At 54.9% G+C, this 26,909-nt stretch overlaps 2 protein-coding genes across 2 annotated transcripts in view; one reads left to right on the top strand and one right to left on the bottom strand.

Annotated features, from left to right (window-relative positions):
• Window positions 1-26,909, top strand: part of HEMK1 (HemK methyltransferase 1, mitochondrial release factors N(5)-glutamine) — a 30,896-nt gene that overhangs the window by 3,418 nt on the left and 569 nt on the right. The window contains exons 4-11 of the mRNA XM_077277040.1: window positions 1,513-1,606; window positions 1,822-1,944; window positions 2,369-2,433; window positions 2,504-2,553; window positions 2,791-2,896; window positions 2,982-3,077; window positions 3,165-3,278; window positions 4,112-4,189. Of these exons, the coding sequence (XP_077133155.1) occupies window positions 1,513-1,606; window positions 1,822-1,944; window positions 2,369-2,433; window positions 2,504-2,553; window positions 2,791-2,896; window positions 2,982-3,077; window positions 3,165-3,278; window positions 4,112-4,157 (694 nt within the window). The 3' untranslated portion in view covers window positions 4,158-4,189. The remainder of the gene's footprint in view (window positions 1-1,512; window positions 1,607-1,821; window positions 1,945-2,368; window positions 2,434-2,503; window positions 2,554-2,790; window positions 2,897-2,981; window positions 3,078-3,164; window positions 3,279-4,111; window positions 4,190-26,909) is intronic.
• Window positions 21,558-26,754, bottom strand: CISH (cytokine inducible SH2 containing protein). The gene is made up of 3 exons (XM_077276986.1): window positions 26,505-26,754; window positions 26,084-26,334; window positions 21,558-22,463 (listed from the first exon to the last, which is right to left on the bottom strand). Exons 1-3 carry the CDS (start codon window positions 26,549-26,551, stop codon window positions 21,961-21,963), a joined length of 801 nt encoding a protein of 266 aa, XP_077133101.1. The 5' UTR covers window positions 26,552-26,754; the 3' UTR covers window positions 21,558-21,960.

Genomic DNA, 26,909 nt, shown 5'->3' on the forward strand with positions numbered 1-26,909 from the left:
AGTGTGTGGAGCGGAGCGCGACGTCTCCTATATACAGTGTGTGGAGCGGAGCGTGACGTCTCCTCGTATATACAGTGTGTGGAGCGGAGCGTGACGTCTCCTATATACAGTGTGTGGAGCGGAGCGTGACGTCTCCTCGTATATACAGTGTGTGGAGCGGAGCGCGACGTCTCCTCGTATATACAGTGTGTGGAGCGGAGCGCGAAGTCTCGTATATACAGTGTGTGGAGCGGAGCGTGACGTCTCCTCGTATATACAGTGTGTGGAGCGGAGCGCGACGTCTCCTCGTATATACAGTATGTGGAGCGGAGGGTGACGTCTCCTCGTATATACAGTGTGTGGAGCGGAGCGCAAAGTCTCGTATATACAGTGTGTGGAGCGGAGCGTGACGTCTCCTCGTATATACAGTGTGTGGAGCGGAGCGTGACGTCTCCTCGTATATACAGTGTGTGGAGCGGAGCGTGACGTCTCCTCGTATATACAGTGTGTGGAGCGGAGCGCGAAGTCTCGTATATACAGTGTGTGGAGCGGAGCGTGACGTCTCCTCGTATATACAGTGTGTGGAGCGGAGCGTGACGTCTCCTCGTATATACAGTGTGTGGAGCGGAGCGCGACGTCTCCTATATACAGTGTGTGGAGCGGAGCGTGACGTCTCCTCGTATATACAGTGTGTGGAGCGGAGCGCGACGTCTCCTCGTATATACAGTGTGTGGAGCGGAGCGTGACGTCTCCTATATACAGTGTGTGGAGCGGAGCGCGACGTCTCCTATATACAGTGTGTGGAGCGGAGCGTGACGTCTCCTCGTATATACAGTGTGTGGAGCGGAGCGTGACGTCTCCTATATACAGTGTGTGGAGCGGAGCGTGACGTCTCCTCGTATATACAGTGTGTGGAGCGGAGCGCGACGTCTCCTCGTATATACAGTGTGTGGAGCGGAGCGTGACGTCTCCTCGTATATACAGTGTGTGGAGCGGAGCGCGAAGTCTCGTATATACAGTGTGTGGAGCGGAGCGTGACGTCTCCTCGTATATACAGTGTGTGGAGCGGAGCGCGACGTCTCCTCGTATATACAGTATGTGGAGCGGAGGGTGACGTCTCCTCGTATATACAGTGTGTGGAGCGGAGCGCAAAGTCTCGTATATACAGTGTGTGGAGCGGAGCGTGACGTCTCCTCGTATATACAGTGTGTGGAGCGGAGCGTGACGTCTCCTCGTATATACAGTGTGTGGAGCGGAGCGTGACGTCTCCTCGTATATACAGTGTGTGGAGCGGAGCGCGAAGTCTCGTATATACAGTGTGTGGAGCGGAGCGCGTCGATCCCGCGGATGCCCTATATATACAGTACACACTGCTGAGTATATGTGCAGCGGTCGCTCCTCACACTGGTGCTGTTCTGCCACACAGGCAGTGGCTTTAGGGCTCGCACCTTTCTCGGCCTCCTGTCCCCCTCGCTCTGTAGCCTTCTTTTGGGCAGAGCCTGGACTCGTCCTTCATGTTTTTCTCTCCTCCAGGGTTCCCGTCCAGTATATAATTGGAGAATGGGACTTCCTGGACATGACGCTAGAAATGAGACCCCCAGTGCTGATCCCGCGGCCGGAGACAGAGGTAGGAGAGGGTTAGGGCTTCTTAGCTGCCTTGTCTGCTCCATTTTATCACCTCCATAGCTGGAGTCTGAAATCAACCTCATGCTTTACACTGCAGCTCTGCTCCGTTCAGAGGTGTACCGCTCCTAGAGGGAGGAGCCTCAATAATAAGAGGGAGGAGACTTGTGGTCGCCCGTGCAGTATGGCCGTTGTAGTGATGTTGTGTCTCTGATGCAGGAGCTCGTGGGGCTGGTGGTGGCCGACTGCGAGGAGCTGCACCGTTCTGCTGAGGCCTCCGTCCTAGAGGTTGGCTGTGGATCAGGAGCTGTGTCCTTGGCGTTACTCCGGAGGATCCCTCAGGTAAAAGGACCTCCGCCATCACACCCGCGCTCTCTGTCCCTCCTTCCGTTGTTTCCTGTGATGCATCGTGATAAGTTGACCCCGCGCTCCCCGGACGTACCCTGCGCTCCCCGGACGTACCCTGCGCTCGCCGGTTGTACCCCGCGCTCCCCGGCCGCACCCCGCGCTCCCCGGCCGTACCCCGCGCTCCCCGGCCGTACCCAGCTCTCCCCGGACGTACCCTGCGCTCCCCAGGCGTACCCCATGTTCCCTGCCCCCTCCGGGCGTTCCCCGCCATCCCCGAATGTTCCCCGCCCTCCTCGGACGTTTCCTGCCCTCCCCGGCCGTACCCGGCCCGTACCCTGTGCTCCCCGACCGTACCCTGCGCTCCCCGGCCTTACCCTGCGCTCCCCGTATTTACCCTCTGCCTCCCCATGTCTCTTAGGTGCGCGTCATTGCCATAGATAAATCCGAGGCCGCTGTGAGTCTGACCCGGGATAACGCTGTGAGGTAGGTCCCTGAACTAGGACCGCAGATACGAGCTCCGCGCAGCTCCTGACCCTGTCCCTCCTTCCTCCAGGCTCGGCCTGCAGCACAGACTTCACCTTCTGCAGCACGACGTTCTGACCGGTGAGATGTGGACGCTCGGCAGCGCAGCGTTTCCTCTGCTGATCGGCGCAGTACTTCCTTCCTATTGGGGGCCTGGGAGACACTTTCTTGGGGGATAACTCCCATCGTGGATGTCATTGTAGAATTGCCATTTTATGAGTCAGTGATTTGCGGTGTGCGCCCTCCCAGCATGCTGAGAGTTGTAGTGTCACAGACATTGTATCCGGCGCGTTACTGACCTTCTTCCTCACAACGCAGATCCCATAGAGCGACTTCTGGATCTGGGGTCCGTGTCTGTGGTGGTCAGTAATCCGCCCTATATATGTACAGAGGACATGAGTCAGCTGGAGCCGGAGATCCTCAGGTGGGTGCTGTATGGGGCCGGGGGTCTCCTGTCCGTATCCCCCTGTTATTAGCCTGAGCTCTTCCAGCCTGTGCCATGTTCCTAGATATGAAGACCACTCAGCATTACATGGGGGTCTTGATGGGATGGATGTGATGAAGGGGATCCTACGTCTTGCACTGCTTCTGCTAAAGGACGGGGGGTACGTGTCCTTATTGTGACTTCTGCAGTTGATGGGGGGGTTTGGATGTTCAGGGTCTCCAATGTCTGCTGTTCCTTCAATTTCCAGTGATGTTTATCTGGAGGGGGATCCTCGGCATCCTGAGATGGTGCAAAAATGGCTGGAAGACCACCCAGAGGGGCGACTAGAGCTCCTGAATATAGTGAAGGATTTCTGCGGCAAGTAAGTAAGATATTCATGTGTGTGGCAGACCGTTCACTGTGCCTGGGGGGCCGGTACCTGCTCCATATTGTGCCATGTTTGCCAATAACTCGTCGTGTATGAATCACTTACAGCTTTGTAACTCTGATTATTACCCCCCCAAAATAAGGTGCACAAAAGACGGGGGGCCACCTGTCGCCAGGCTGCCCGTAATGATAACCTACAGGGATGGCGAGGTGCAGGGTGAGCCCTGCGGGCGAGGGGCAGGGTGAGCCCTGCGGGCGAGGGGCAGGGTGAGCCCTGCGGGCGAGGGGCAGGGTGAGCCCTGCGGGCGAGGGGCAGGGTGAGCCCTGCGGGCGGGGGGCAGGGTGAACTCTGCGGGCGGGGGGCAGTGTGAGCTCTGCGGGCGGGGGGCAGAGTGAGCTCTGCGGGCGGGGGGCAGGGTGAGCTCTGCGGGCGAGGGGCAGGGTGAGCTCTGCGGGCGAGGGGCAGGGTGAGCCCTGCGGGCGAGGGGCAGGGTGAGCCCTGCGGGCGAGGGGCAGGGTGAGCTCTGCGGGCGAGGGGCAGGGTGAGCTCTGCGGGCGAGGGGCAGGGTGAGCCCTGCGGGCGGGGGGCAGGGTGAGCCCTGCGGGCGGGGGGGCAGGGTGAGCCCTGCGGGCGAGGGGCAGGGTGAGCCCTGCGGGCGAGGGGCAGGGTGAGCCCTGCGGGCGAGGAGCAGGGTGAGCCCTGCGGGCGGGGGCAGCACTGTGCAGTGCCCATCTCTGTAGCATACGACGTCTGTCCTCACTCATACATCTCATTGTTCCTCTCCTGTCCGGCCCCAATGTCTGACTTCTGTTCATCTTTATCCTCAGACCTCGCTTCATCCATCTACGGAGGAGACAAAGCTCCGAGCACTGACACTGCGGACACTGGGACAAGTCACTAGTGAGGTATCCATCCCTCCATACTGGTGTATCTCAGCCCCAGGAAATGAGGATGCTCTATTAAAAGTGATGCATCATGGGAAGAAATGAGAAATGTGTCTGGAGCATGTGTGTGTCAAATATAGATGAAGCCCCCTGTACACCACCACCCCCAGACCCCAGAAATGACAGCCGCAGCGATCAATCAGTCAGGTGCGGGTATTGCTTTCTTATGTCCATTGATCAGATCTTTATTCCAGCGTTGGGAGGCAGAGCTGACAACCTGTCACACATGTATACTGGCAGGTTGTCAGCAGTGATGCTGTAGTGTGAGGTGTGTGGTCTGATCAGTGGATGGTGACCCGGCAGATTTCCCTCCTCCTCCCTCGGTATCCATCTTCCCTGCCGCCCCTCCCCCTCCATCCTGGAATCCTGCACTGTTGCCAGTTCCTAGAATCCGGGTGACAAAGTCCCTTCTGTCCCAGAGATCATTCCAGGAATTCAGCAATGAATGACGAGGTGGAAATTGTCAGACGCTCTCTAATGTCATGTATGATGGCGTCGGCCCCGTGGTCTGTCGGCGCCGTGGTCTGTCGGCGCCGTGGTCTGTCGGCGCCGTGGTCTGTCGGCGCCGTGGTCTGTCGGCCCCGTGGTCTGTCGGCCCCGTGGTCTGTCGGCGCCGTGGTCTGTCGGCCCCGTGGTCTGTCGGCGCCGTGGCCTGTCGGCTGTCGGCCTTGTGGATGAGGCTTTTGCGGCTCAGTGCCTTTTGTGTTGATTTGTGCGATTCTCTGGACGGCTGGAATCTTAATATTTTTATGGATTTGTTCAGTTTCGATCTTCATTATGTAGAATGGCCGAATCAGTGATCTCCATGAGCTTCACATTGTCATGGCCTCCGCTTGCTGTCAGTGAATGCAAACCTCTCGTCTGCAGCTTTTCCTTCCCTGGAGCAAAGCCTCAGCTTTATCCTGTCCTGATGAATTGGAAGCCTGACATTAAGCAGAGATCGTAATGATGGATCATTAAAATGTAAAAACTGTTACAAAGTTGCAGCACAATCTTTTATTGACATCAGATTACATTTTGGGGGGATAAGAAGCCCGATACCTGCCGCTTAGCTCTGCGTTTTAGACTCTAGCATCTTCCGTTACCGCCTGGGAATTCGAGTGGATCAGCGGTGACGACTCCCGCTGATCAGTACCAGGCGGATACAATGTTACTCGCCATAGGATACAATGATAAGCTCCTTATTACCATGGCAACCGGAATATAAAATATCCACTAAAGGAACAAGCCAGAGCCACGACGTGCAGAGATGATTACAGGGGTCCGTGATAATGGGGTACACTACAATATCGGAGTCAGAGGTGGCAAAGATTCTGCCTTCATACTAATCAATGACTAGCAACATCCGGACCCGAGCATACAGAAAGTCTGATCGTCCGGCAACTTGTGATCGTCAGATATTCTAGGACGGCACTTTGTACTGTGTGTTGTTATTTCAGAAGCCCCTCACCCTGAAGAGAAGACCCTCGGCCCAATAATACCTGCCCGGGAGGTGGTTCTATATGATCCGGAGCAGATGTGTGTGAGCAGGGATTCCAGGAAACCCCGTACAGGGCGTCCCTAAGGGAATCGCAGTCCCTGGACTCTGCAGAAGAGGGGATTTGTTTGTAGATTTCTGACTGCAGAGAATTCTGTCTTTCCAGGGAATGTTTATGATCTCGAAGCATTTCTGGAAAATGGATAAATAATAATTCATGGAAGAGTCAAGACGGAAAAAATCAGCGTCCGTCAGCAGAGGTCCCCGACCGAGCACCGCACCCCCCTACAGGGGAGGACAGGGGGAGATCAGATCCACAGAAGGGATCAGAGTCTGACTCGTCAGATGTCACCGCACCCCCTACAGGGGAGGACAGGGGGGGATCAGATCCACAGAAGGGATCAGAGTCCGACTTGTCAGATGTCACCGCACCCCCCTACAGGGGAGGACAGGGGGAGATCAGATCCACAGAAGGGCTCAGAGTCCGACTCGTCAGATGTCACCGCACCCCTCTACAGGGGAGGACGGGGGATCAGATCCACAGAAGGGATCAGAGTCCGACTCCTCAGATGTCACCGCACCCCTCTACAGGGGAGGACGGGGGATCAGATCCACAGAAGGGATCAGAATCCGACTCGTCAGATGTCACCGCACCCCCCTACAGGGGAGGACGGGGGGATCAGATCCACAGAAGGGATCAGAGTCCGACTCGTCAGATGTCACCGCACCCCTCTACAGGGGAGGACAGGGGGATCAGATCCACAGAAGGGATCAGAGTCCGACTCGTCAGATGTCACCGCACCCCTCTACAGGGGAGGACGGGGGATCAGATCCACAGAAGGGATCAGAGTCCGACTCCTCAGATGTCACCGCACCCCTCTACAGGGGAGGACGGGGGATCAGATCCACAGAAGGGATCAGAGTCCGACTCGTCAGATGTCACCGCACCCCCCTACAGGGGAGGACAGGGAGAGATCAGATCCACAGAAGGGATCAGAGTCCGACTCATCAGATGTCACCGCACCCCCCTACAGGGGAGGACAGGGAGAGATCAGATCCACAGAAGGGATCAGAGTCCGACTCGTCAGATGTCACTGCACCCCCCTACAGGGGAGTACAGGGGGGGATCCACAGAAGGGATCAGAGTCCGACTCATCAGATGTCACCGCACCCCCCTACAGGGGAGGACAGGGAGATCAGATCCACAGAAGGGATCAGAGTCCGACTTGTCAGATGTCACCGCACCCCCCTACAGGGGAGGACAGGGGGGGATCAGATCCACAGAAGGGATCAGAGTCCGACTCGTCAGATGTCACCGCACCCCCCTACAGGGGAGGACAGGGAGAGATCAGATCCACAGAAGGGATCAGAGTCCGACTCGTCAGATGTCACCGCACCCCCTACAGGGGAGGACAGGGAGAGATCAGATCCACAGAAGGGATCAGAGTCCGACTCGTCAGATGTCACCGCACCCCCCTACAGGGGAGGACGGGGGGGATCAGATCCACAGAAGGGATCAGAGTCCGACTCGTCAGATGTCACCGCACCCCCCTACAGGGGAGGACGGGGGGAGATCAGATCCACAGAAGGGATCAGAGTCCGACTCATCAGATGTCACCGCACCCCCCTACAGAGGAGGACAGGGAGATCAGATCCACAGAAGGGATCAGAGTCCGACTCGTCAGATGTCACCGCACCCCCCTACAGGGGAGGACACGGGGGATCAGATCCACAGAAGGGATCAGAGTCCGACTCGTCAGATGTCACCGCACCCCCCTACAGGGGAGGACAGGGGGGGATCAGATCCACAGAAGGGATCAGAGTCCGACTCGTCAGATGTCACCGCACCCCTCTACAGGGGAGGACACGGGGGATCAGATCCACAGAAGGGATCAGAGTCCGACTCGTCAGATGTCACTGCACCCCCCTACAGGGGAGGACGGGGGAGATCAGATCCACAGAAGGGATCAGAGTCCGACTCGTCAGATGTCACCGCACCCCCCTACAGAGGAGGACAGGGAGATCAGATCCACAGAAGGGATCAGAGTCCGACTCGTCAGATGTCACCGCACCCCTCTACAGGGGAGGACACGGGGGATCAGATCCACAGAAGGGATCAGAGTCCGACTCGTCAGATGTCACTGCACCCCCCTACAGGGGAGGACAGGGGGGGATCAGATCCACAGAAGGGATCAGAGTCCGACTCGTCAGATGTCACCGCACCCCCCTACAGGGGAGGACGGGGGAAGATCAGATCCACAGAAGGGATCAGAGTCCGACTCGTCAGATGTCACCGCACCCCCCTACAGGGGAGGACAGGGGGAGATCAGATCCACAGAAGGGATCAGAGTCCGACTCGTCAGATGTCACCGCACCCCCCTACAGGGGAGGATGGGGGAAGATCAGATCCACAGAAGGGATCAGAGTCCGACTCGTCAGATGTCACCGCACCCCCCTACAGGGGAGGACAGGGGGGGATCAGATCCACAGAAGGGATCAGAGTCCGACTCATCAGATGTCACTGCACCCCCCTACAGGGGAGGACACGGGGGATCAGATCCACAGAAGGGATCAGAGTCCGACTCGTCAGATGTCACCGCACCCCTCTACAGGGGAGGACAGGGGGGGATCAGATCCACAGAAGGGATCAGAGTCCGACTCGTCAGATGTCACCGCACCCCCCTACAGGGGAGGACGGGGGGGATCAGATCCACAGAAGGGATCAGAGTCCTGACTTATCTTCTGTTCCAAATCCAGTTTCTGAGATTGTGGCAGTGGAGGAGACTTTAGGAAGGCCGGGGGCAGCCCGTGTGGTGGATAGAATTGCTCATATTCTGAGAATGGTCTGAGCCTGGTTCACCTGGCTGATAACAGGGAGCAATAGCCTGCACTCATCTTCACAGCAGATGGAGAGGACAGACTGCCGTTTTCGGGAACATACCGCTATAATGAGTCTGACTGTAGGCTTCAGCCCCCAATCCTGGTCCCTGTTCCTCACACGTGTGCACATCTCCGCTATCCCATGAGCACTGACTGGAGGGGGCACAGTGGGGATCATTGAGGGTCTCAGCAGTCGGACCCTCACGATCAGCAAGGGGTCAGTATGGGAGAGCTCCTTGTGGCTGTGGAGTTTTTCGGGTGCTTCTCTGTAGGGCTCCATACAAAAGTCCAGATCACAAGCCCGGCAGGTCAGGAGTTAAATCCTGGGTTGATACATTGTATCTATAGACGTTTAATGGTTCCGCCCCTTTGTCACTGTCACATTACTGCAGGCCTCCAGGCTTTGTGTCAGTTCCCAGGAAATCAGGAGGGATTTTCCGAGCCTCGGTCTTCTTAGGAAGAGGAACCTGCCGGCGCTGTGATTGGCTGCGCTCTGCTCTCAGGCTCCGCCCACGGCTTAATCAGGATTTCTTAGAAAGGGCCTAGTTCCAGTGAAAAGCAGAGGAGGAGGGTGGGGGTTGTGATCCGCAGCGCGCAACGTCTTCCTCTACAGGACCTGACCTATAGCCGCAGGTACACAGGACCACTGCGGAGCAATGACGGCTCATAGTCTTCCAGAAAACCTCTCGCCACATGTCATTTCTACTTCTAGGAAAGTTGGGTGACAACCTGTACTGCCACAGTGACCGCTCAGGTGGTCAGCCATCTGTACCGGGGATCACCCGACGTGGGCCTAGGAAAGGGCACCACCAACAGCGGGCACCGCCAACAGCGGGCACCACAAACAGCGGGCACCACAAACAGCGGGCACGACTGGTACGTCTGCCCGGGTCACGCTTTACTGGGGGAGGTGACTACCCTCTATTACTCCCTGTTATCAGCCATTACTGGGGCGCTGACTTCCCTCTATTACTCCCTGTTATCAGCCATTACTGGGGGAGGTGACTTCCCTCTATTACTCCCTGTTATCAGATTACTGGGGAGGTGATTTCCCTCTATTACTCCCTGTTATCAGCCATTACAGGGGGAGGTGACTACCCTCTATTACTCCCTGTTATCAGCCATTCCTCGGGGCGCTGACTCCCCTCTATTACTCCCTGTTATCAGCCATTACTGGGGGCGCTGACTTCCCTCTATTACTCCCTGTTATCAGCCATTACTGGGGGAGGTGACTCCCCTCTATTACTCCCTGTTATCAGCCATTACTGGGGCGCTGACTTCCCTCTATTACTCCCTGTTATCAGCCATTACTGGGGGCGCTGACTTCCCTCTATTACTCCCTGTTATCAGCCATTACTGGGGGAGGTGACTTCCCTCTATTACTCCCTGTTATCAGCCATTACTGGGGCGCTGACTTCCCTCTATTACTCCCTGTTATCAGCCATTACTGGGGCGCTGACTTCCCTCTATTACTCCCTGTTATCAGCCATTACTGGGGAGGTGAATTCCCTCTATTACTCCCTGTTATCAGCCATTACTGGGAAGGTGACTTCCCTCTATTACTCCCTGTTATCAGCCATTACTGGGGGAGGTGACTTCCCTCTATTACTCCCTGTTATCAGCCATTACAGGGGGAGGTGACTTCCCTCTATTACTCCCTGTTATCAGCCATTACTGGGGGAGGTGACTTCCCTCTATTACTCCCTGTTATCAGCCATTACTGGGGGCGCTGACTTCCCTCTATTACTCCCTGTTATCAGCCATTACTGGGGCGCTGACTTCCCTCTATTACTCCCTGTTATCAGCCATTACAGGGGGAGGTGACTTCCCTCTATTACTCCCTGTTATCAGCCATTACTGGGGAGGTGACTACCCTCTATTACTCCCTGTTATCAGCCATTACTGGGGAGGTGACTTCCCTCTATTACTCCCTGTTATAAGCCATTACTGGGGGCGCTGACTTCCCTCTATTACTCCCTGTTATCAGCCATTACTGGGGCGCTGACTTCCCTCTATTACTCCCTGTTATCAGCCATTACTGGGGAGGTGACTTCCCTCTATTACTCTCTGTTATCAGCCATTACTGGGAAGGTGACTTCCCTCTATTACTCTCTGTTATCAGCCATTACTGGGGGAGGTGACTACCCTCTATTACTCCCTGTTATCAGCCATTACTGGGGCGCTGACTACCCTCTATTACTCCCTGTTATCAGCCATTACTGGGGGCGCTGACTTCCCTCTATTACTCCCTGTTATCAGCCATTACTGGGGGAGGTGACTACCCTCTGTTACTCCCTGTTATCAGCCATTACTGGGGCGGTGACTTCCCTCTATTACTCCCTGTTATCAGCCATTACTGGGGAGGTGACTTCCCTCTATTACTCTCTGTTATCAGCCATTACTGGGGCGCTGACTACCCTCTATTACTCCCTGTTATCAGCCATTACTGGGGCGCTGACTTCCCTCTATTACTCCCTGTTATCAGCCATTACTGGGGCGCTGACTTCCCTCTATTACTCCCTGTTATCAGCCATTACTGGGGCGCTGACTTCCCTCTATTACTCCCTGTTATCAGCCATTACTGGGGCGCTGACTTCCCTCTATTACTCCCTGTTATCAGCCATTCCTCGGGGCGCTGATTTCCCTCTATTACTCCCTGTTATCAGCCATTCCTCGGGGCGCTGACTTCCCTCTATTACTCCCTGTTATCAGCCATTACTGGGGCGCTGACTTCCCTCTATTACTCCCTGTTATCAGCCATTACTGGGGCGCTGACTTCCCTCTATTACTCCCTGTTATCAGCCATTACTGGGGGAGGTGACTACCCTCTATTACTCCCTGTTATCAGCCATTACTGGGGAGGTGACTTCCCTCTATTACTCCCTGTTATCAGCCATTACTGGGGGAGGTGACTTCCCTCTATTACTCCCTGTTATCAGATTACTGGGGAGGTGACTACCCTCTATTACTCCCTGTTATCAGCCATTACTGGGGCGCTGACTTCCCTCTATTACTCCCTGTTATCAGCCATTACTGGGGGAGGTGACTTCCCTCTATTACTCCCTGTTATCAGATTACTGGGGAGGTGAGTACCCTCTATTACTCCCTGTTATCAGCCATTACAGGGGGAGGTGACTTCCCTCTATTACTCCCTGTTATCAGCCATTACTGGGGGCGCTGACTTCCCTCTATTACTCCCTGTTATCAGCCATTACTGGGGGAGGTGACTTCCCTCTATTACTCCCTGTTATCAGCCATTACTGGGGCGCTGACTTCCCTCTATTACTCCCTGTTATCAGCCATTACTGGGGCGCTGACTTCCCTCTATTACTCCCTGTTATCAGATTACTGGGGAGGTGAGTACCCTCTATTACTCCCTGTTATCAGCCATTACAGGGGGAGGTGACTTCCCTCTATTACTCCCTGTTATCAGCCATTACTGGGGGCGCTGACTTCCCTCTATTACTCCCTGTTATCAGCCATTACTGGGGCGCTGACTTCCCTCTATTACTCCCTGTTATCAGCCATTACTGGGAAGGTGACTTCCCTCTATTACTCCCTGTTATCAGCCATTACAGGGGGAGGTGACTTCCCTCTATTACTCCCTGTTATCAGCCATTACTGGGGGCGCTGACTTCCCTCTATTACTCCCTGTTATCAGCCATTACTGGGGCGCTGACTTCCCTCTATTACTCCCTGTTATCAGCCATTACAGGGGGAGGTGACTTCCCTCTATTACTCCCTGTTATCAGCCATTACTGGGGAGGTGACTACCCTCTATTACTCCCTGTTATCAGCCATTACTGGGGAGGTGACTTCCCTCTATTACTCCCTGTTATCAGCCATTACTGGGGGCGCTGACTTCCCTCTATTACTCCCTGTTATCAGCCATTACTGGGGCGCTGACTTCCCTCTATTACTCCCTGTTATCAGCCATTACTGGGGAGGTGACTTCCCTCTATTACTCCCTGTTATCAGCCATTACTGGGAAGGTGACTTCCCTCTATTACTCTCTGTTATCAGCCATTACTGGGGGAGGTGACTACCCTCTGTTACTCCCTGTTATCAGCCATTACTGGGGCGGTGACTTCCCTCTATTACTCCCTGTTATCAGCCATTACTGGGGAGGTGACTTCCCTCTATTACTCTCTGTTATCAGCCATTACTGGGAAGGTGACTTCCCTCTATTACTCTCTGTTATCAGCCATTACTGGGGGAGGTGACTACCCTCTATTACTCCCTGTTATCAGCCATTACTGGGGCGCTGACTACCCTCTATTACTCCCTGTTATCAGCCATTACTGGGGGCGCTGACTTCCCTCTATTACTCCCTGTTATCAGCCATTACTGGGGGAGGTGACTACCCTCTGTTACTCCCTGTTATCAGCCATTACTGGGGCGGTGACTTCCCTCTATTACTCCCTGTTATCAGCCATTACTGGGGAGGTGACTTCCCTCTATTACTCTCTGTTATCAGCCATTACTGGGGCGCTGACTACCCTCTATTACTCCCTGTTATCAGCCATTACTGGGGCGCTGACTTCCCTCTATTACTCCCTGTTATCAGCCATTACTGGGGCTCTGACTTCCCTCTATTACTCCCTGTTATCAGCCATTACTGGGGCGCTGACTTCCCTCTATTACTCCCTGTTATCAGCCATTACTGGGGCGCTGACTTCCCTCTATTACTCCCTGTTATCAGCCATTCCTCGGGGCGCTGATTTCCCTCTATTACTCCCTGTTATCAGCCATTCCTCGGGGCGCTGACTTCCCTCTATTACTCCCTGTTATCAGCCATTCCTCGGGGCGCTGACTTCCCTCTATTACTCCCTGTTATCAGCCATTACTGGGGCGCTGACTTCCCTCTATTACTCCCTGTTATCAGCCATTACTGGGGCGCTGACTTCCCTCTATTACTCCCTGTTATCAGCCATTACTGGGGGAGGTGACTACCCTCTATTACTCCCTGTTATCAGCCATTACTGGGGAGGTGACTTCCCTCTATTACTCCCTGTTATCAGCCATTACTGGGGAGGTGACTTCCCTCTATTACTCCCTGTTATCAGCCATTCCTCGGGGCGCTGACTTCCCTCTATTACTCCCTGTTATCAGCCATTACTGGGGAGGTGAATTCCCTCTATTACTCCCTGTTATCAGCCATTCCTCGGGGCTCTGACTTCCCTCTATTACTCCCTGTTATCAGCCATTCCTCGGGGCGCTGACTTCCCTCTATTACTCCCTGTTATCAGCCATTACTGGGGAGGTGACTCCCCTCTATTACTCCCTGTTATCAGCCATTCCTCGGGGCGCTGATTTCCCTCTATTACTCCCTGTTATCAGCCATTACTGGGGCGCTGACTTCCCTCTATTACTCCCTGTTATTAGCCATTCCTCGGGGCGCTGACTTCCCTCTATTACTCCCTGTTATCAGCCATTCCTCGGGGCGCTGACTCCCCTCTATTACTCCCTGTTATCAGCCATTCCTCGGGGCGCTGACTCCCCTCTATTACTCCCTGTTATCAGCCATTACTGGGGGAGGTGACTTCCCTCTATTACTCCCTGTTATCAGCCATTACTGGGGGAGGTGACTTCCCTCTATTACTCCCTGTTATCAGCCATTACTGGGGCGCTGACTTCCCTCTATTACTCCCTGTTATCAGCCATTACTGGGGCGCTGACTTCCCTCTATTACTCCCTGTTATCAGCCATTACTGGGGCGCTGACTTCCCTCTATTACTCCCTGTTATCAGCCATTACTGGGGAGGTGACTACCCTCTATTACTCCCTGTTATCAGCCATTACTGGGGAGGTGACTTCCCTCTATTACTCCCTGTTATCAGCCATTCCTGGGGCGCTGACTTCCCTCTATTACTCCCTGTTATCAGCCATTACTGGGGAGGTGACTTCCCTCTATTACTCCCTGTTATCAGCCATTACTGGGGAGGTGACTACCCTCTATTACTCCCTGTTATCAGCCATTACTGGGGCGCTGACTTCCCTCTATTACTCCCTGTTATCAGCCATTACTGGGGAGGTGACTTCCCTCTATTACTCCCTGTTATCAGCCATTACTGGGGAGGTGACTACCCTCTATTACTCCCTGTTATCAGCCATTACTGGGAAGGTGACTTCCCTCTATTACTCCCTGTTATCAGCCATTCCTCGGGGCGCTGACTTCCCTCTATTACTCCCTGTTATCAGCCACTCCTCGGGGCGCTGATTTCCCTCTATTACTCCCTGTTATCAGCCATTCCTCGGGGCGCTGACTTCCCTCTATTACTCCCTGTTATCAGCCATTCCTCGGGGCGCTGACTCCCCTCTATTACTCCCTGTTATCAGCCATTCCTCGGGGCGCTGACTCCCCTCTATTACTCCCTGTTATCAGCCATTACTGGGGAGGTGACTTCCCTCTATTACTCCCTGTTATCAGCCATTACTGGGGGAGGTGACTTCCCTCTATTACTCCCTGTTATCAGCCATTACTGGGGGAGGTGACTTCCCTCTATTACTCCCTGTTATCAGCCATTACTGGGGGAGGTGACTTCCCTCTATTACTCCCTGTTATCAGCCATTACTGGGGCGCTGACTTCCCTCTATTACTCCCTGTTATCAGCCATTACTGGGGCGCTGACTTCCCTCTATTACTCCCTGTTATCAGCCATTACTGGGGCGCTGACTTCCCTCTATTACTCCCTGTTATCAGCCATTACTGGGGAGGTGACTTCCCTCTATTACTCCCTGTTATCAGCCATTACTGGGGGAGGTGACTTCCCTCTATTACTCCCTGTTATCAGCCATTACTGGGGGCGCTGACTTCCCTCTATTACTCCCTGTTATCAGCCACTCCTCGGGGCGCTGATTTCCCTCTATTACTCCCTGTTATCAGCCATTCCTCGGGGCGCTGACTTCCCTCTATTACTCCCTGTTATCAGCCATTCCTCGGGGCGCTGACTCCCCTCTATTACTCCCTGTTATCAGCCATTCCTCGGGGCGCTGACTCCCCTCTATTACTCCCTGTTATCAGCCATTACTGGGGAGGTGACTTCCCTCTATTACTCCCTGTTATCAGCCATTACTGGGGGAGGTGACTTCCCTCTATTACTCCCTGTTATCAGCCATTACTGGGGCGCTGACTTCCCTCTATTACTCCCTGTTATCAGCCATTACTGGGGGAGGTGACTACCCTCTATTACTCCCTGTTATCAGCCATTACTGGGGAGGTGACTTCCCTCTATTACTCCCTGTTATCAGCCATTACTGGGGAGGTGACTTCCCTCTATTACTCCCTGTTATCAGCCATTCCTCGGGGCGCTGACTTCCCTCTATTACTCCCTGTTATCTGCCATTACTGGGGAGGTGAATTCCCTCTATTACTCCCTGTTATCAGCCATTCCTCGGGGCTCTGACTTCCCTCTATTACTCCCTGTTATCAGCCATTCCTCGGGGCGCTGACTTCCCTCTATTACTCCCTGTTATCAGCCATTACTGGGGAGGTGACTCCCCTCTATTACTCCCTGTTATCAGCCATTCCTCGGGGCGCTGATTTCCCTCTATTACTCCCTGTTATCAGCCATTACTGGGGCGCTGACTTCCCTCTATTACTCCCTGTTATCAGCCATTCCTCGGGGCGCTGACTTCCCTCTATTACTCCCTGTTATCAGCCATTCCTCGGGGCGCTGACTCCCCTCTATTACTCCCTGTTATCAGCCATTCCTCGGGGCGCTGACTCCCCTCTATTACTCCCTGTTATCAGCCATTACTGGGGGAGGTGACTTCCCTCTATTACTCCCTGTTATCAGCCATTACTGGGGGAGGTGACTTCCCTCTATTACTCCCTGTTATCAGCCATTACTGGGGGAGGTGACTTCCCTCTATTACTCCCTGTTATCAGCCATTACTGGGGCGCTGACTTCCCTCTATTACTCCCTGTTATCAGCCATTACTGGGGCGCTGACTTCCCTCTATTACTCCCTGTTATCAGCCATTACTGGGGCGCTGACTTCCCTCTATTACTCCCTGTTATCAGCCATTACTGGGGAGGTGACTACCCTCTATTACTCCCTGTTATCAGCCATTACTGGGGAGGTGACTTCCCTCTATTACTCCCTGTTATCAGCCATTCCTGGGGCGCTGACTTCCCTCTATTACTCCCTGTTATCAGCCATTACTGGGGAGGTGACTTCCCTCTATTACTCCCTGTTATCAGCCATTACTGGGGAGGTGACTACCCTCTATTACTCCCTGTTATCAGCCATTACTGGGGCGCTGACTTCCCTCTATTACTCCCTGTTATCAGCCATTACTGGGGAGGTGACTTCCCTCTATTACTCCCTGTTATCAGCCATTACTGGGAAGGTGACTTCCCTCTATTACTCCCTGTTATCAGCCATTCCTCGGGGCGCTGACTTCCCTCTATTACTCCCTGTTATCAGCCACTCCTCGGGGCGCTGATTTCCCTCTATTACTCCCTGTTATCAGCCATTCCTCGGGGCGCTGACTTCCCTCTATTACTCCCTGTTATCAGCCATTCCTCGGGGCGCTGACTCCCCTCTATTACTCCCTGTTATCAGCCATTCCTCGGGGCGCTGACTCCCCTCTATTACTCCCTGTTATCAGCCATTACTGGGGAGGTGACTTCCCTCTATTACTCCCTGTTATCAGCCATTACTGGGGGAGGTGACTTCCCTCTATTACTCCCTGTTATCAGCCATTACTGGGGGAGGTGACTTCCCTCTATTACTCCCTGTTATCAGCCATTACTGGGGGAGGTGACTTCCCTCTATTACTCCCTGTTATCAGCCATTACTGGGGCGCTGACTTCCCTCTATTACTCCCTGTTATCAGCCATTACTGGGGCGCTGACTTCCCTCTATTACTCCCTGTTATCAGCCATTACTGGGGCGCTGACTTCCCTCTATTACTCCCTGTTATCAGCCATTACTGGGGGAGGTGACTTCCCTCTATTACTCCCTGTTATCAGCCATTACTGGGGGCGCTGACTTCCCTCTATTACTCCCTGTTATCAGCCACTCCTCGGGGCGCTGATTTCCCTCTATTACTCCCTGTTATCAGCCATTCCTCGGGGCGCTGACTTCCCTCTATTACTCCCTGTTATCAGCCATTCCTCGGGGCGCTGACTCCCCTCTATTACTCCCTGTTATCAGCCATTCCTCGGGGCGCTGACTCCCCTCTATTACTCCCTGTTATCAGCCATTACTGGGGAGGTGACTTCCCTCTATTACTCCCTGTTATCAGCCATTACTGGGGGAGGTGACTTCCCTCTATTACTCCCTGTTATCAGCCATTACTTGGGGCGCTGACTTCCCTCTATTACTCCCTGTTATCAGCCATTACTGGGGGAGGTGACTCCCCTCTATTACTCCCTGTTATCAGCCATTACTGGGGCGCTGACTTCCCTCTATTACTCCCTGTTATCAGCCATTACTGGGGGAGGTGACTTCCCTCTATTACTCCCTGTTATCAGCCATTCCTCGGGGCGCTGACTTCCCTCTATTACTCCCTGTTATCAGCCATTCCTCGGGGCGCTGACTTCCCTCTATTACTCCCTGTTATCAGCCATTCCTCGGGGCGCTGACTTCCCTCTATTACTCCCTGTTATCAGCCATTACTGGGGCGCTGACTTCCCTCTATTACTCCCTGTTATCAGCCATTCCTCGGGGCGCTGACTTCCCTCTATTACTCCCTGTTATCAGCCATTCCTCGGGGCGCTGACTTCCCTCTATTACTCCCTGTTATCAGCCATTCCTCGGGGCGCTGACTTCCCTCTAGCACTCCTCTTATAATGCTGCTGTACCACCTTGAGTTTGGGTTATTGCCCCTTTATATTGTGGACAGTAGGGCACGGGTGGATCCTCCAGTTCTGACTGTGGCAGTGTTAGTCGGGGCCCCTGATGTGCCGGGGGCCCTCGCGGGGTGTGTGCAGGGATCTGGGCCGCTGCCCTGCGCCGTCGCTCTCCCTCCTACTTCTGTCTCTGCTCAGATTCTCAGAAATAGTGTGCGGAGCGTTTCCTGGTAAAGCCGGTGTTCTGCTGATGACGAAGAGGGGGAGAAGTCTCAGAAATATTTGTGTCTGTGAAGTGTGACTGCGCCGGCGGCTGAATGTGGAGAACGTCGTCTACCGGAGCGGAGAGAGGGAGAATCCAGGTTCATGTGAGGGAGATCAGCGCACACGGGTGATCTCGCCGCGTCACCGCAATCCCGCCAACATCACCCTAAAAAAGTCAGGAGACCCCTCCAGAAGCAGGAGAGGCACATGAACCGACACCTGCCCCCACGAGGCACAAGGACCCCATAGCAGCTTCTTGTAGATGTCTGGGGCGGGAGAACGCTCCTCTTATGGAGGAAATCCAGTGTGCTGCTAGGGACCATCACCTGTAAACACGGCTACATACACCGCAGTGGGGGCAGTGGCCATCACCAATAGGGGCGCTATACTAGGGTACTCTGTAATGGGGGCGCTATACTAGGGTACTCTGTAATGGGGGCGCTATACTAGGGTACTCTGTAATGGGGGCGCTATACTAGGGTGCTCTGTAATGGGGGCGCTATACTAGGGTGCTCTGTAATGGGGGCACTATACTAGGGTGCTCTGTAATGGGGGCGCTATACTAGGGTGCTCTGTAATGGGGGCGCTATACTAGGGTGCTCTGTAATGGGGGCACTATACTAGGGTGCTCTGTAATGGGGGCGCTATACTAGGGTGCTCTGTAATGGGGGCGCTATACTAGGGTACTCTGTAATGGAGGCGCTATACTAGGGTACTCTGTAATGGGGGCGCTATACTAGGGTACTCTGTAATGGGGGCGCTATACTAGGGTGCTCTGTAATGGGGGCGCTATACTAGGGTGCTCTGTAATGGGGGCGCTATACTAGGGTGCTCTGTAATGGGGGCACTATACTAGGGTGCTCTGTAATGGGGGCGCTATACTAGGGTGCTCTGTAATGGGGGCGCTATACTAGGGTGCTCTGTAATGGGGCGCTATACTAGGGTGCTCTGTAATGGGGGCGCTATACTAGGGTGCTCTGTAATGGGGGCGCTATACTAGGGTGCTCTGTAATGGGGGCGCTATACTAGGGTGCTCTGTAATGGGGCGCTATACTAGGGTACTCTGTAATGGGGGCGCTATACTAGGGTGCTCTGTAATGGGGCACTATACTAGGGTAATCTGTAATGGGGGCGCTATACTAGGGTAATCTGTAATGGGGGCGCTATACTAGGGTAATCTGTAATGGGGCGCTATACTAGGGTACTCTGTAATGGGGCGCTATACTAGGGTGCTCTGTAATGGGGCGCTATACTAGGGTGCTCTGTAATGGGGGCGCTATACTAGGGTGCTCTGTAATGGGGGCGCTATACTAGGGTGCTCTGTAATGGGGGCGTTATACTAGGGTGCTCTGTAATGGGGGCGCTATACTAGGGTGCTCTGTAATGGGGCGCTATACTAGGGTGCTCTGTAATGGGGCGCTATACTAGGGTGCTCTGTAATGGGGGCGCTATACTAGGGTGCTCTGTAATGGGGCGCTATACTAGGGTGCTCTGTAATGGGGCGCTATACTAGGGTGCTCTGTAATGGGGGCGCTATACTAGGGTGCTCTGTAATGGGGCGCTATACTAGGGTGCTCTGTAATGGGGGCGCTATACTAGGGTGCTCTGTAATGGGGCGCTATACTAGGGTGCTCTGTAATGGGGCGCTATACTAGGGTGCTCTGTAATGGGGCGCTATACTAGGGTGCTCTGTAATGGGGCGCTATACTAGGGTGCTCTGTAATGGGGGCGCTATACTAGGGTGCTCTGTAATGGGGCGCTATACTAGGGTGCTCTGTAATGGGGCGCTATACTAGGGTGCTCTGTAATGGGGCGCTATACTAGGGTGCTTTGTAATGGGGGCGCTATACTAGGGTGCTCTGTAATGGGGGCGTTATACTAGGGTGCTCTGTAATGGGGGCTCTATACTAGGGTGCTCTGTAATGGGGGCGCTATACTAGGGTGCTCTGTAATGGGGGCGCTATACTAGGGTGCTCTGTAATGGGGCGCTATACTAGGGTGCTCTGTAATGGGGGCGTTATACTAGGGTGCTCTGTAATGGGGCGCTATACTAGGGTGCTCTGTAATGGGGGCGCTATACTAGGGTATTCTGTAATGGGGCGCTATACTAGGGTGCTCTGTAATAGGGCGCTATACTAGGGTACTCTGTAATGGGGCGCTATACTAGGGTGCTCTGTAATGGGGCGCTATACTAGGGTGCTCTGTAATGGGGGCGCTATACTAGGGTGCTCTGTAATGGGGCGCTATACTAGGGTGCTCTGTAATGGGGGCTGTGCCTGAAACCCCCCAACCGATCTTGTGTAAGTGCGATAGGGCGATAAGTGAGCGTCGGAGATCCCACACAGGTATCAGTGGAGGAAGCAGACGGACACAGGTATCAGTGGAGGAAGCAGACAGACACATTGTTTCACCTCATTTCCTTCCTTTATAGGGAGTCATTAACCCTTAGCGGTGCAGAGAAAACAATCGTTTTCCATCTGTCTCATCGGACTCTCATGTTTGCATTGTGGCTGACGGATTCCTGTAGCCGCCCCTTTAAGTGAGCGGTGTTTCTACGCTCCTCAGTAATGTCTTCTGCTCCAGTGTATGATGCAGCACTATGTCATGTACCGCACTAATGTACGGCGGCTGTATTACGGAGCAGTTCCCCTTCTATAATGTTAGTAACTCTGTGTATCTGTCTCTGGGAAAGCTGGATGACAACCAACATGGCTGCCGCGATAGATCTTTCCCAGACTCCTGAATTTTGCCTGCACATTTGCCATTCAGGGCTGTAGGATAGTTGAGTGTCTGCCCTCGTGATGGCGGCCACACTAGCGGTCACCCAGCTTTCCCAGTGCCAGAATTAATCCCAAGGGCTCGATATCAGATGAAAGAGCCCTTTAAATAATCACAGGACGACCACGTTAGTAAGAAATCCTATTTATTGTTATCTCCAGCGGCCAAACGGAAAGATTCCTCCCACGTCATCGCCACGAAACCACTAAAGTGCAGTTCTGCCGCCTTATCAGGGCGGAGCAGAGGGGTCCGCGGTGGTCTGTCAGCGGCTGTGCCCTCGGGCAAGTCCAGACAATCGCCGTGCTCCACTGTGGGAGGGTGGTCACAGGGTACGCAGGGTGTAATCCTCCGCGGGCACCAGTTCTGAGGGGCCAAGGAAGCCCATCCTGGGGGAACCATCCACTGACAAAGTATAAAAGCCCCAGAAATAAAAAAATACTAGAGTGCGGGGGGCTTGGTAATAAATAGGGTAACTATATACAGTGTGTGGCGGGAAGTGCGTGTAGATCAGCGGCGTCCTCCCTGCTGCAGTCAGAGCGTGAATGGGTACCGCTGCAGGTAGTCCACCATCCGCGGCGGCAGCGGCAGCGCTGTGAGGTCGGAGCCCGGCGCCACGCTGCGGCTGATCTGTAGCCGGCACAGGTGCTGGAGGCTCGGGCTGTCTGCGCTTCGGTGCAGCGGCTGCAGGAGCTTGAGGTGCACGGCAGGGGGCTCTTTAGGGGAGGTGGGTGCGGGGGGCGACCGGCTGGCGGGGTCCTTGGAGCTGTCCGAGTTGCAGGACGAGACGTAATATTGCACCAGGCTGACGACGTCGGGGAAGGAGAGGATCCGCGGCTTAGACAGCCAGTTAGAGTCCAGCCGGAAGAGACTGTCCGAGTACTCGATGCGAACGTTGGTGGGGCCGCGGTTCGTCCGGACCGATAAGGTGAAGAGGTAACTGGGGTGCGTGCTGTCCCGCACCAGGAAGACGCCTTCCGGCATTTTCTGGAGTCTCTGTTTGGCCTCTGTGGCGGTAATCGGCCCCCAATACCAACCTGGAAGGGGAGAGAAAGCAACAACTTGTAGGAACCGCAAAATCATCAACCCAACTCCCCGCACCTGATCTCCCCGCGTCTTGTGTCCCGATGTTACATGTCTAAAGCACGGCCTTTCTGTCCAGGTCCTGCGGGGCTGTCACTCAGCTTTCCCATACTCCTGAACGGCAGTACATCATACTGTAGTGATATTTTCACTGCGCCATTCCAGGCTCTCAGAAAGCTGAGTGACCTGTGTCCCGGGGCCGAGTCTGGTACAACGAGGAAACCTCTGAGCAGGGAACGTGCGAGAGAAGACGCCGGAGGCCTCACAGCGCAGAATCCGGAATTAAAAACCAATCTCTCCAATTTACACAAAAATGCAGGAAAACTTTCTGACGTTCCTCTGGTCGCACCAAAAAGACGGATTATTATAAAACTGAAAGGATTCAGAAAATGTATCAGGCAAAAATTTAATAAAGAAAAAGTCCCGGATTTTGGGGGTTAAATACGGAGCTTTTTTGCAGAGCGCTCTTTCTGCCATGTCCCATCTGACGGCACGGAAGTGTCGGCCTCCGGTCCAAACCCATCGGTGTCGTGTTCCAGCTTTGTAAACGCGGCCGCTCGGGTCTGTGAATGGCGAGAGATCTGGGAGCGTCCGACTGTCACTGCGGGAATGAGACCGTGAGGAAAGCCGGCGTGACACCAGGAATGAGACCGCGAGGAAAGCCGGCGTGACACCAGGAATGAGACCGCGAGGAAAGCCGACATGACCCAGGAATGAGACCGCGAGGAAAGCCGACATGACGCCGGTAATGAGACCGCGAGGAAAGCCAGCGTGACACCGGGAATGAGACCGCGAGGAAAGCCGGCGTGACACCAGGAATGAGACCGCGAGGAAAGCCAGCGTGACACCGGGAATGAGACCGCGAGGAAAGCCGGCGTGACACCAGGAATGAGACCGCGAGGAAAGCCGTTGTGATGCCATGAATCAGACCGCGAGGATAGCCAGCGTGACACCGGGAATGAGACCGCGAGGAATGCCGACGTGACACCAGGAATGAGACCGCGAGGAATGCCGGCGTGACACCAGGAATGAGACAGCGAGGAATGCCGGCGTGACACCAGGAATGAGACCGCGAGGAATGCCGGCGTGACACCAGGAATGAGACCGCGAGGAAAGCCGGCGTGACACCGGGAATGAGACCGCGAGGAAAGCCGGCGTGACACCAGGAATGAGACAGCGAGGAATGCCGGCGTGACACCAGGAATGAGACAGCGAGGAATGCCGGCGTGACACCAGGAATGAGACCGCGAGGAATGCCGGCGTGACACCAGGAATGAGACCGCGAGGAAAGCCGGCGTGACACCGGGAATGAGACCACGAGGAAAGCCGGCGTGACACCGGGAATGAGACCGCGAGGAAAGCCGGCGTGACACCGGGAATGAGACCGCGAGGAAAGCCGGCGTGAAACCAGGAATGAGACCGCGAGGAATGCCGGCGTGACACCAGGAATGAGACCGCGAGGAATGCCGGCGTGACACCAGGAATGAGACCGCGAGGAAAGCCGGCGTGACACCGGGAATGAGACCGCGAGGAAAGCCGGCGTGACACCAGGAATGAGTCCGCGAGGAAAGCGGACGTGACCCGGGAATAAGACCGCAAGGAAAGCCGACGTGATGCCAGGAATGCGACCGCGAGGAAAGCCGATGTGATGCCGGGAATGAGACCGCGAGGAAAGGCGATGTGACCCGGGAATGAGACCGCGAGAAAAGCCGACGTGACCGGGAATGAGACCGCGAGGAAAGCAGATGTGATGCCGGGAATGAGACCGCGAGAAAAGCCGACTTGACCCGGGAATGAGACCGCAAGAAAAGCAGATGTGATGCCGGGAATGAGACCGCGAGAAAAGCCGACGTGACCCGGGAATGAGACCGCAAGAAAAGCAGATGTGATGCCGGGAATGAGACCGCGAGGAAAGCCGACGTGATGCCGTGAATGAGATTGCGAGGAAAGCCAACGTGACCCAGGAATCAGACCTCGAGGAAAGCCGACGTGATGCCGTGAATGAGACTGCGAGGAAAGCCGACGTGACCCGGGAATGAGACCGCGAGAAAAGTCGACGTGATGCCGTGAATGAGACCGCGAGGAAAGGCGATGTGACCCGGGAATGAGACTGCGAGAAAAGCCGACGTGACCGGGAATGAGACCGCGAGGAAAGCAGATGTGATGCCGGGAATGAGACCGCGAGGAAAGCCGACGTGACCCAGGAATGAGACCGCAAGAAAAGCAGATGTGATGCCGGGAATGAGACCGCGAGAAAAGCCGACTTGACCCGGGAATGAGACCGCAAGAAAAGCAGATGTGATGCCGGGAATGAGACCGCGAGAAAAGCCGACGTGACCCGGGAATGAGACCGCAAGAAAAGCAGATGTGATGCCGGGAATGAGACCGCGAGGAAAGCCGACGTGATGCCGTGAATGAGATTGCGAGGAAAGCCAACGTGACCCAGGAATCAGACCTCGAGGAAAGCCGACGTGATGCCGTGAATGAGACTGCGAGGAAAGCCGACGTGACCCGGGAATGAGACCGCGAGAAAAGTCGACGTGATGCCGTGAATGAGACCGCGAGGAAAGGCGATGTGACCCGGGAATGAGACTGCGAGAAAAGCCGACGTGACCGGGAATGAGACCGCGAGGAAAGCCGACGTGACCCAGGAATGAGACCGCAAGAAAAGCAGATGTGATGGCGGGAATGAGACCGCGAGAAAAGCCGACTTGACCCGGGAATGAGACCGCAAGAAAAGCAGATGTGATGCCGGGAATGAGACCGCGAGAAAAGCCGACGTGACCCGGGAATGAGACCGCAAGAAAAGCAGATGTGATGCCGGGAATGAGACCGCGAGGAAAGCCGACGTGACCCGGGAATGAGACCGCAAGAAAAGCAGATGTGATGCCGGGAATGAGACCGCGAGGAAAGCCGACGTGACCCGGGAATGAGACCGCGAGGAAAGAAGACGTGATGCCGGGAAGGAGACCGCGAGGAAAGCCGACGTGATGCCGTGAATGAGACAGCGAGGAAAGCCGACGTGACCCAGGAATGAGACCGCGAGGAAAGCCGACGTGACCCGGGAATGAGACCGCGAGGAAAGCCGACGTGACCCAGGAATGAGACCGCGAGGAAAGCCGACGTGACCCGGGAATGAGACCGCGAGGAAAGAAGACATGATGCCGGGAATGAGACCGCGAGGAAAGCCGACGTGATGACGATTATTTACTTTGTAGCATTTTTTCCTGGTTTTAATACGACATAAATAGTGCCGTCATCTCCCACATTCGCCCCCGCGGCAGCCGGGACGGGCGCTCATCGGACGGGGATACAAATTATTCTGCTGCTGAACTTGTCGCTCTGAAGTGTTAGCGCCTCTTTTTATTTCTGCCACTGTGAGATAAACCCATCCAAGGTCCGGGGCTGGATGTCGCCAATCACAGCCGATGTCTCCGATGAGGGTGGTGGGACGATAAGTCGGTGCCAGGAAAGTTACTTCCAGGGACCCCCCATTGCAATGACTATAGACCCTTGTAGAGAACCTCCCCGATTATAAGTTTTCCTCAGCTTCCTGCGGTGTTTGGGGTCTTACCAGATTCCCGGAGATAGCAGAACGTCTTGGCAATGCAGAGAAGATCTTCCTCGGGGTCCCTGTTGTCCTGCGGAGGTGGCGGCAGCCGCTGGGGCTCAGGCGCCCGTGGGGGCACTTCAGGTGCAGGCAGTGGGTGCCCCGGACAGGCAGGAGGGTTCAGGGGGTGCATGACTTGGTCGGCTGCAAAGCCTGGGACCCCCACACAAGACGAAGGTCGACAAATTCTTTGCTCTGCCAACAGGCTCTGTGGACTGGAATAAAGAGGCATTAAACGGACGCAGGTGGAGAGGACTTTAGTGCAGGAGAAGAAAAACACATGACGTGCGGCGTCCTTCAGCGGAGCGGCAGAATAACCGGAGACGTCGCGTTCTGCGCTGTGGAATAGGGCGCCGCTAATATCGGAATAATGAACGTCTCTTACCTTCTCACACAAAGAATCATATCCGTCCAGGAAGAGCGGAAAGGCATGTGTGTCCCACCGCAGAGACCTCGGGAGCGGGGGCGAGGGTCCGAAAATCCAAGGTTTGTCGGATAGTGAGGTGGCGGAGCTCAGCGCCTGTGTCCTCTCCGCGCGGATCGCTGCTGTCGTCTATATATATATATATATAGTGGCATTGGGTGTGTGTTGTCCCAGTGTAAGAGCAGAACTCGCCTAATATATTTCCAAGAACTTTCCAGGAAAAGAAGGCAGACCTATGTAAATCCACCAATGGCCGGGGGCCGGAGGAGGAGTGTCCCTGCTGCCTGCCCTGGGAGGCGCCTGCATTGCCTGCGCTGTCCTCAGCCGCTGGGGTGATAGGAAGTGCTGCTGCAGAGCAAGGCAGGG

This window comes from Ranitomeya variabilis, chromosome 8, assembly GCF_051348905.1.
Source record: "Ranitomeya variabilis isolate aRanVar5 chromosome 8, aRanVar5.hap1, whole genome shotgun sequence".
Lineage (NCBI taxonomy): Eukaryota > Metazoa > Chordata > Amphibia > Anura > Dendrobatidae > Ranitomeya > Ranitomeya variabilis.

Coding starts and splice junctions, on each gene's coding strand:
- CISH (XM_077276986.1), bottom strand. CDS start 26,551: ATGCCTTTCCGCTCTTCCTGGACGGATATGATTCTTTGTGTGAGAAG. Junction 26,335..26,504: donor ATGATTCTTTGTGTGAGAAG/GTAAGAGACGTT, acceptor TCTTTATTCCAG/TCCACAGAGCCTGTTGGCAG. Junction 22,464..26,083: donor CTGCTATCTCCGGGAATCTG/GTAAGACCCCAA, acceptor CTCCCCTTCCAG/GTTGGTATTGGGGGCCGATT.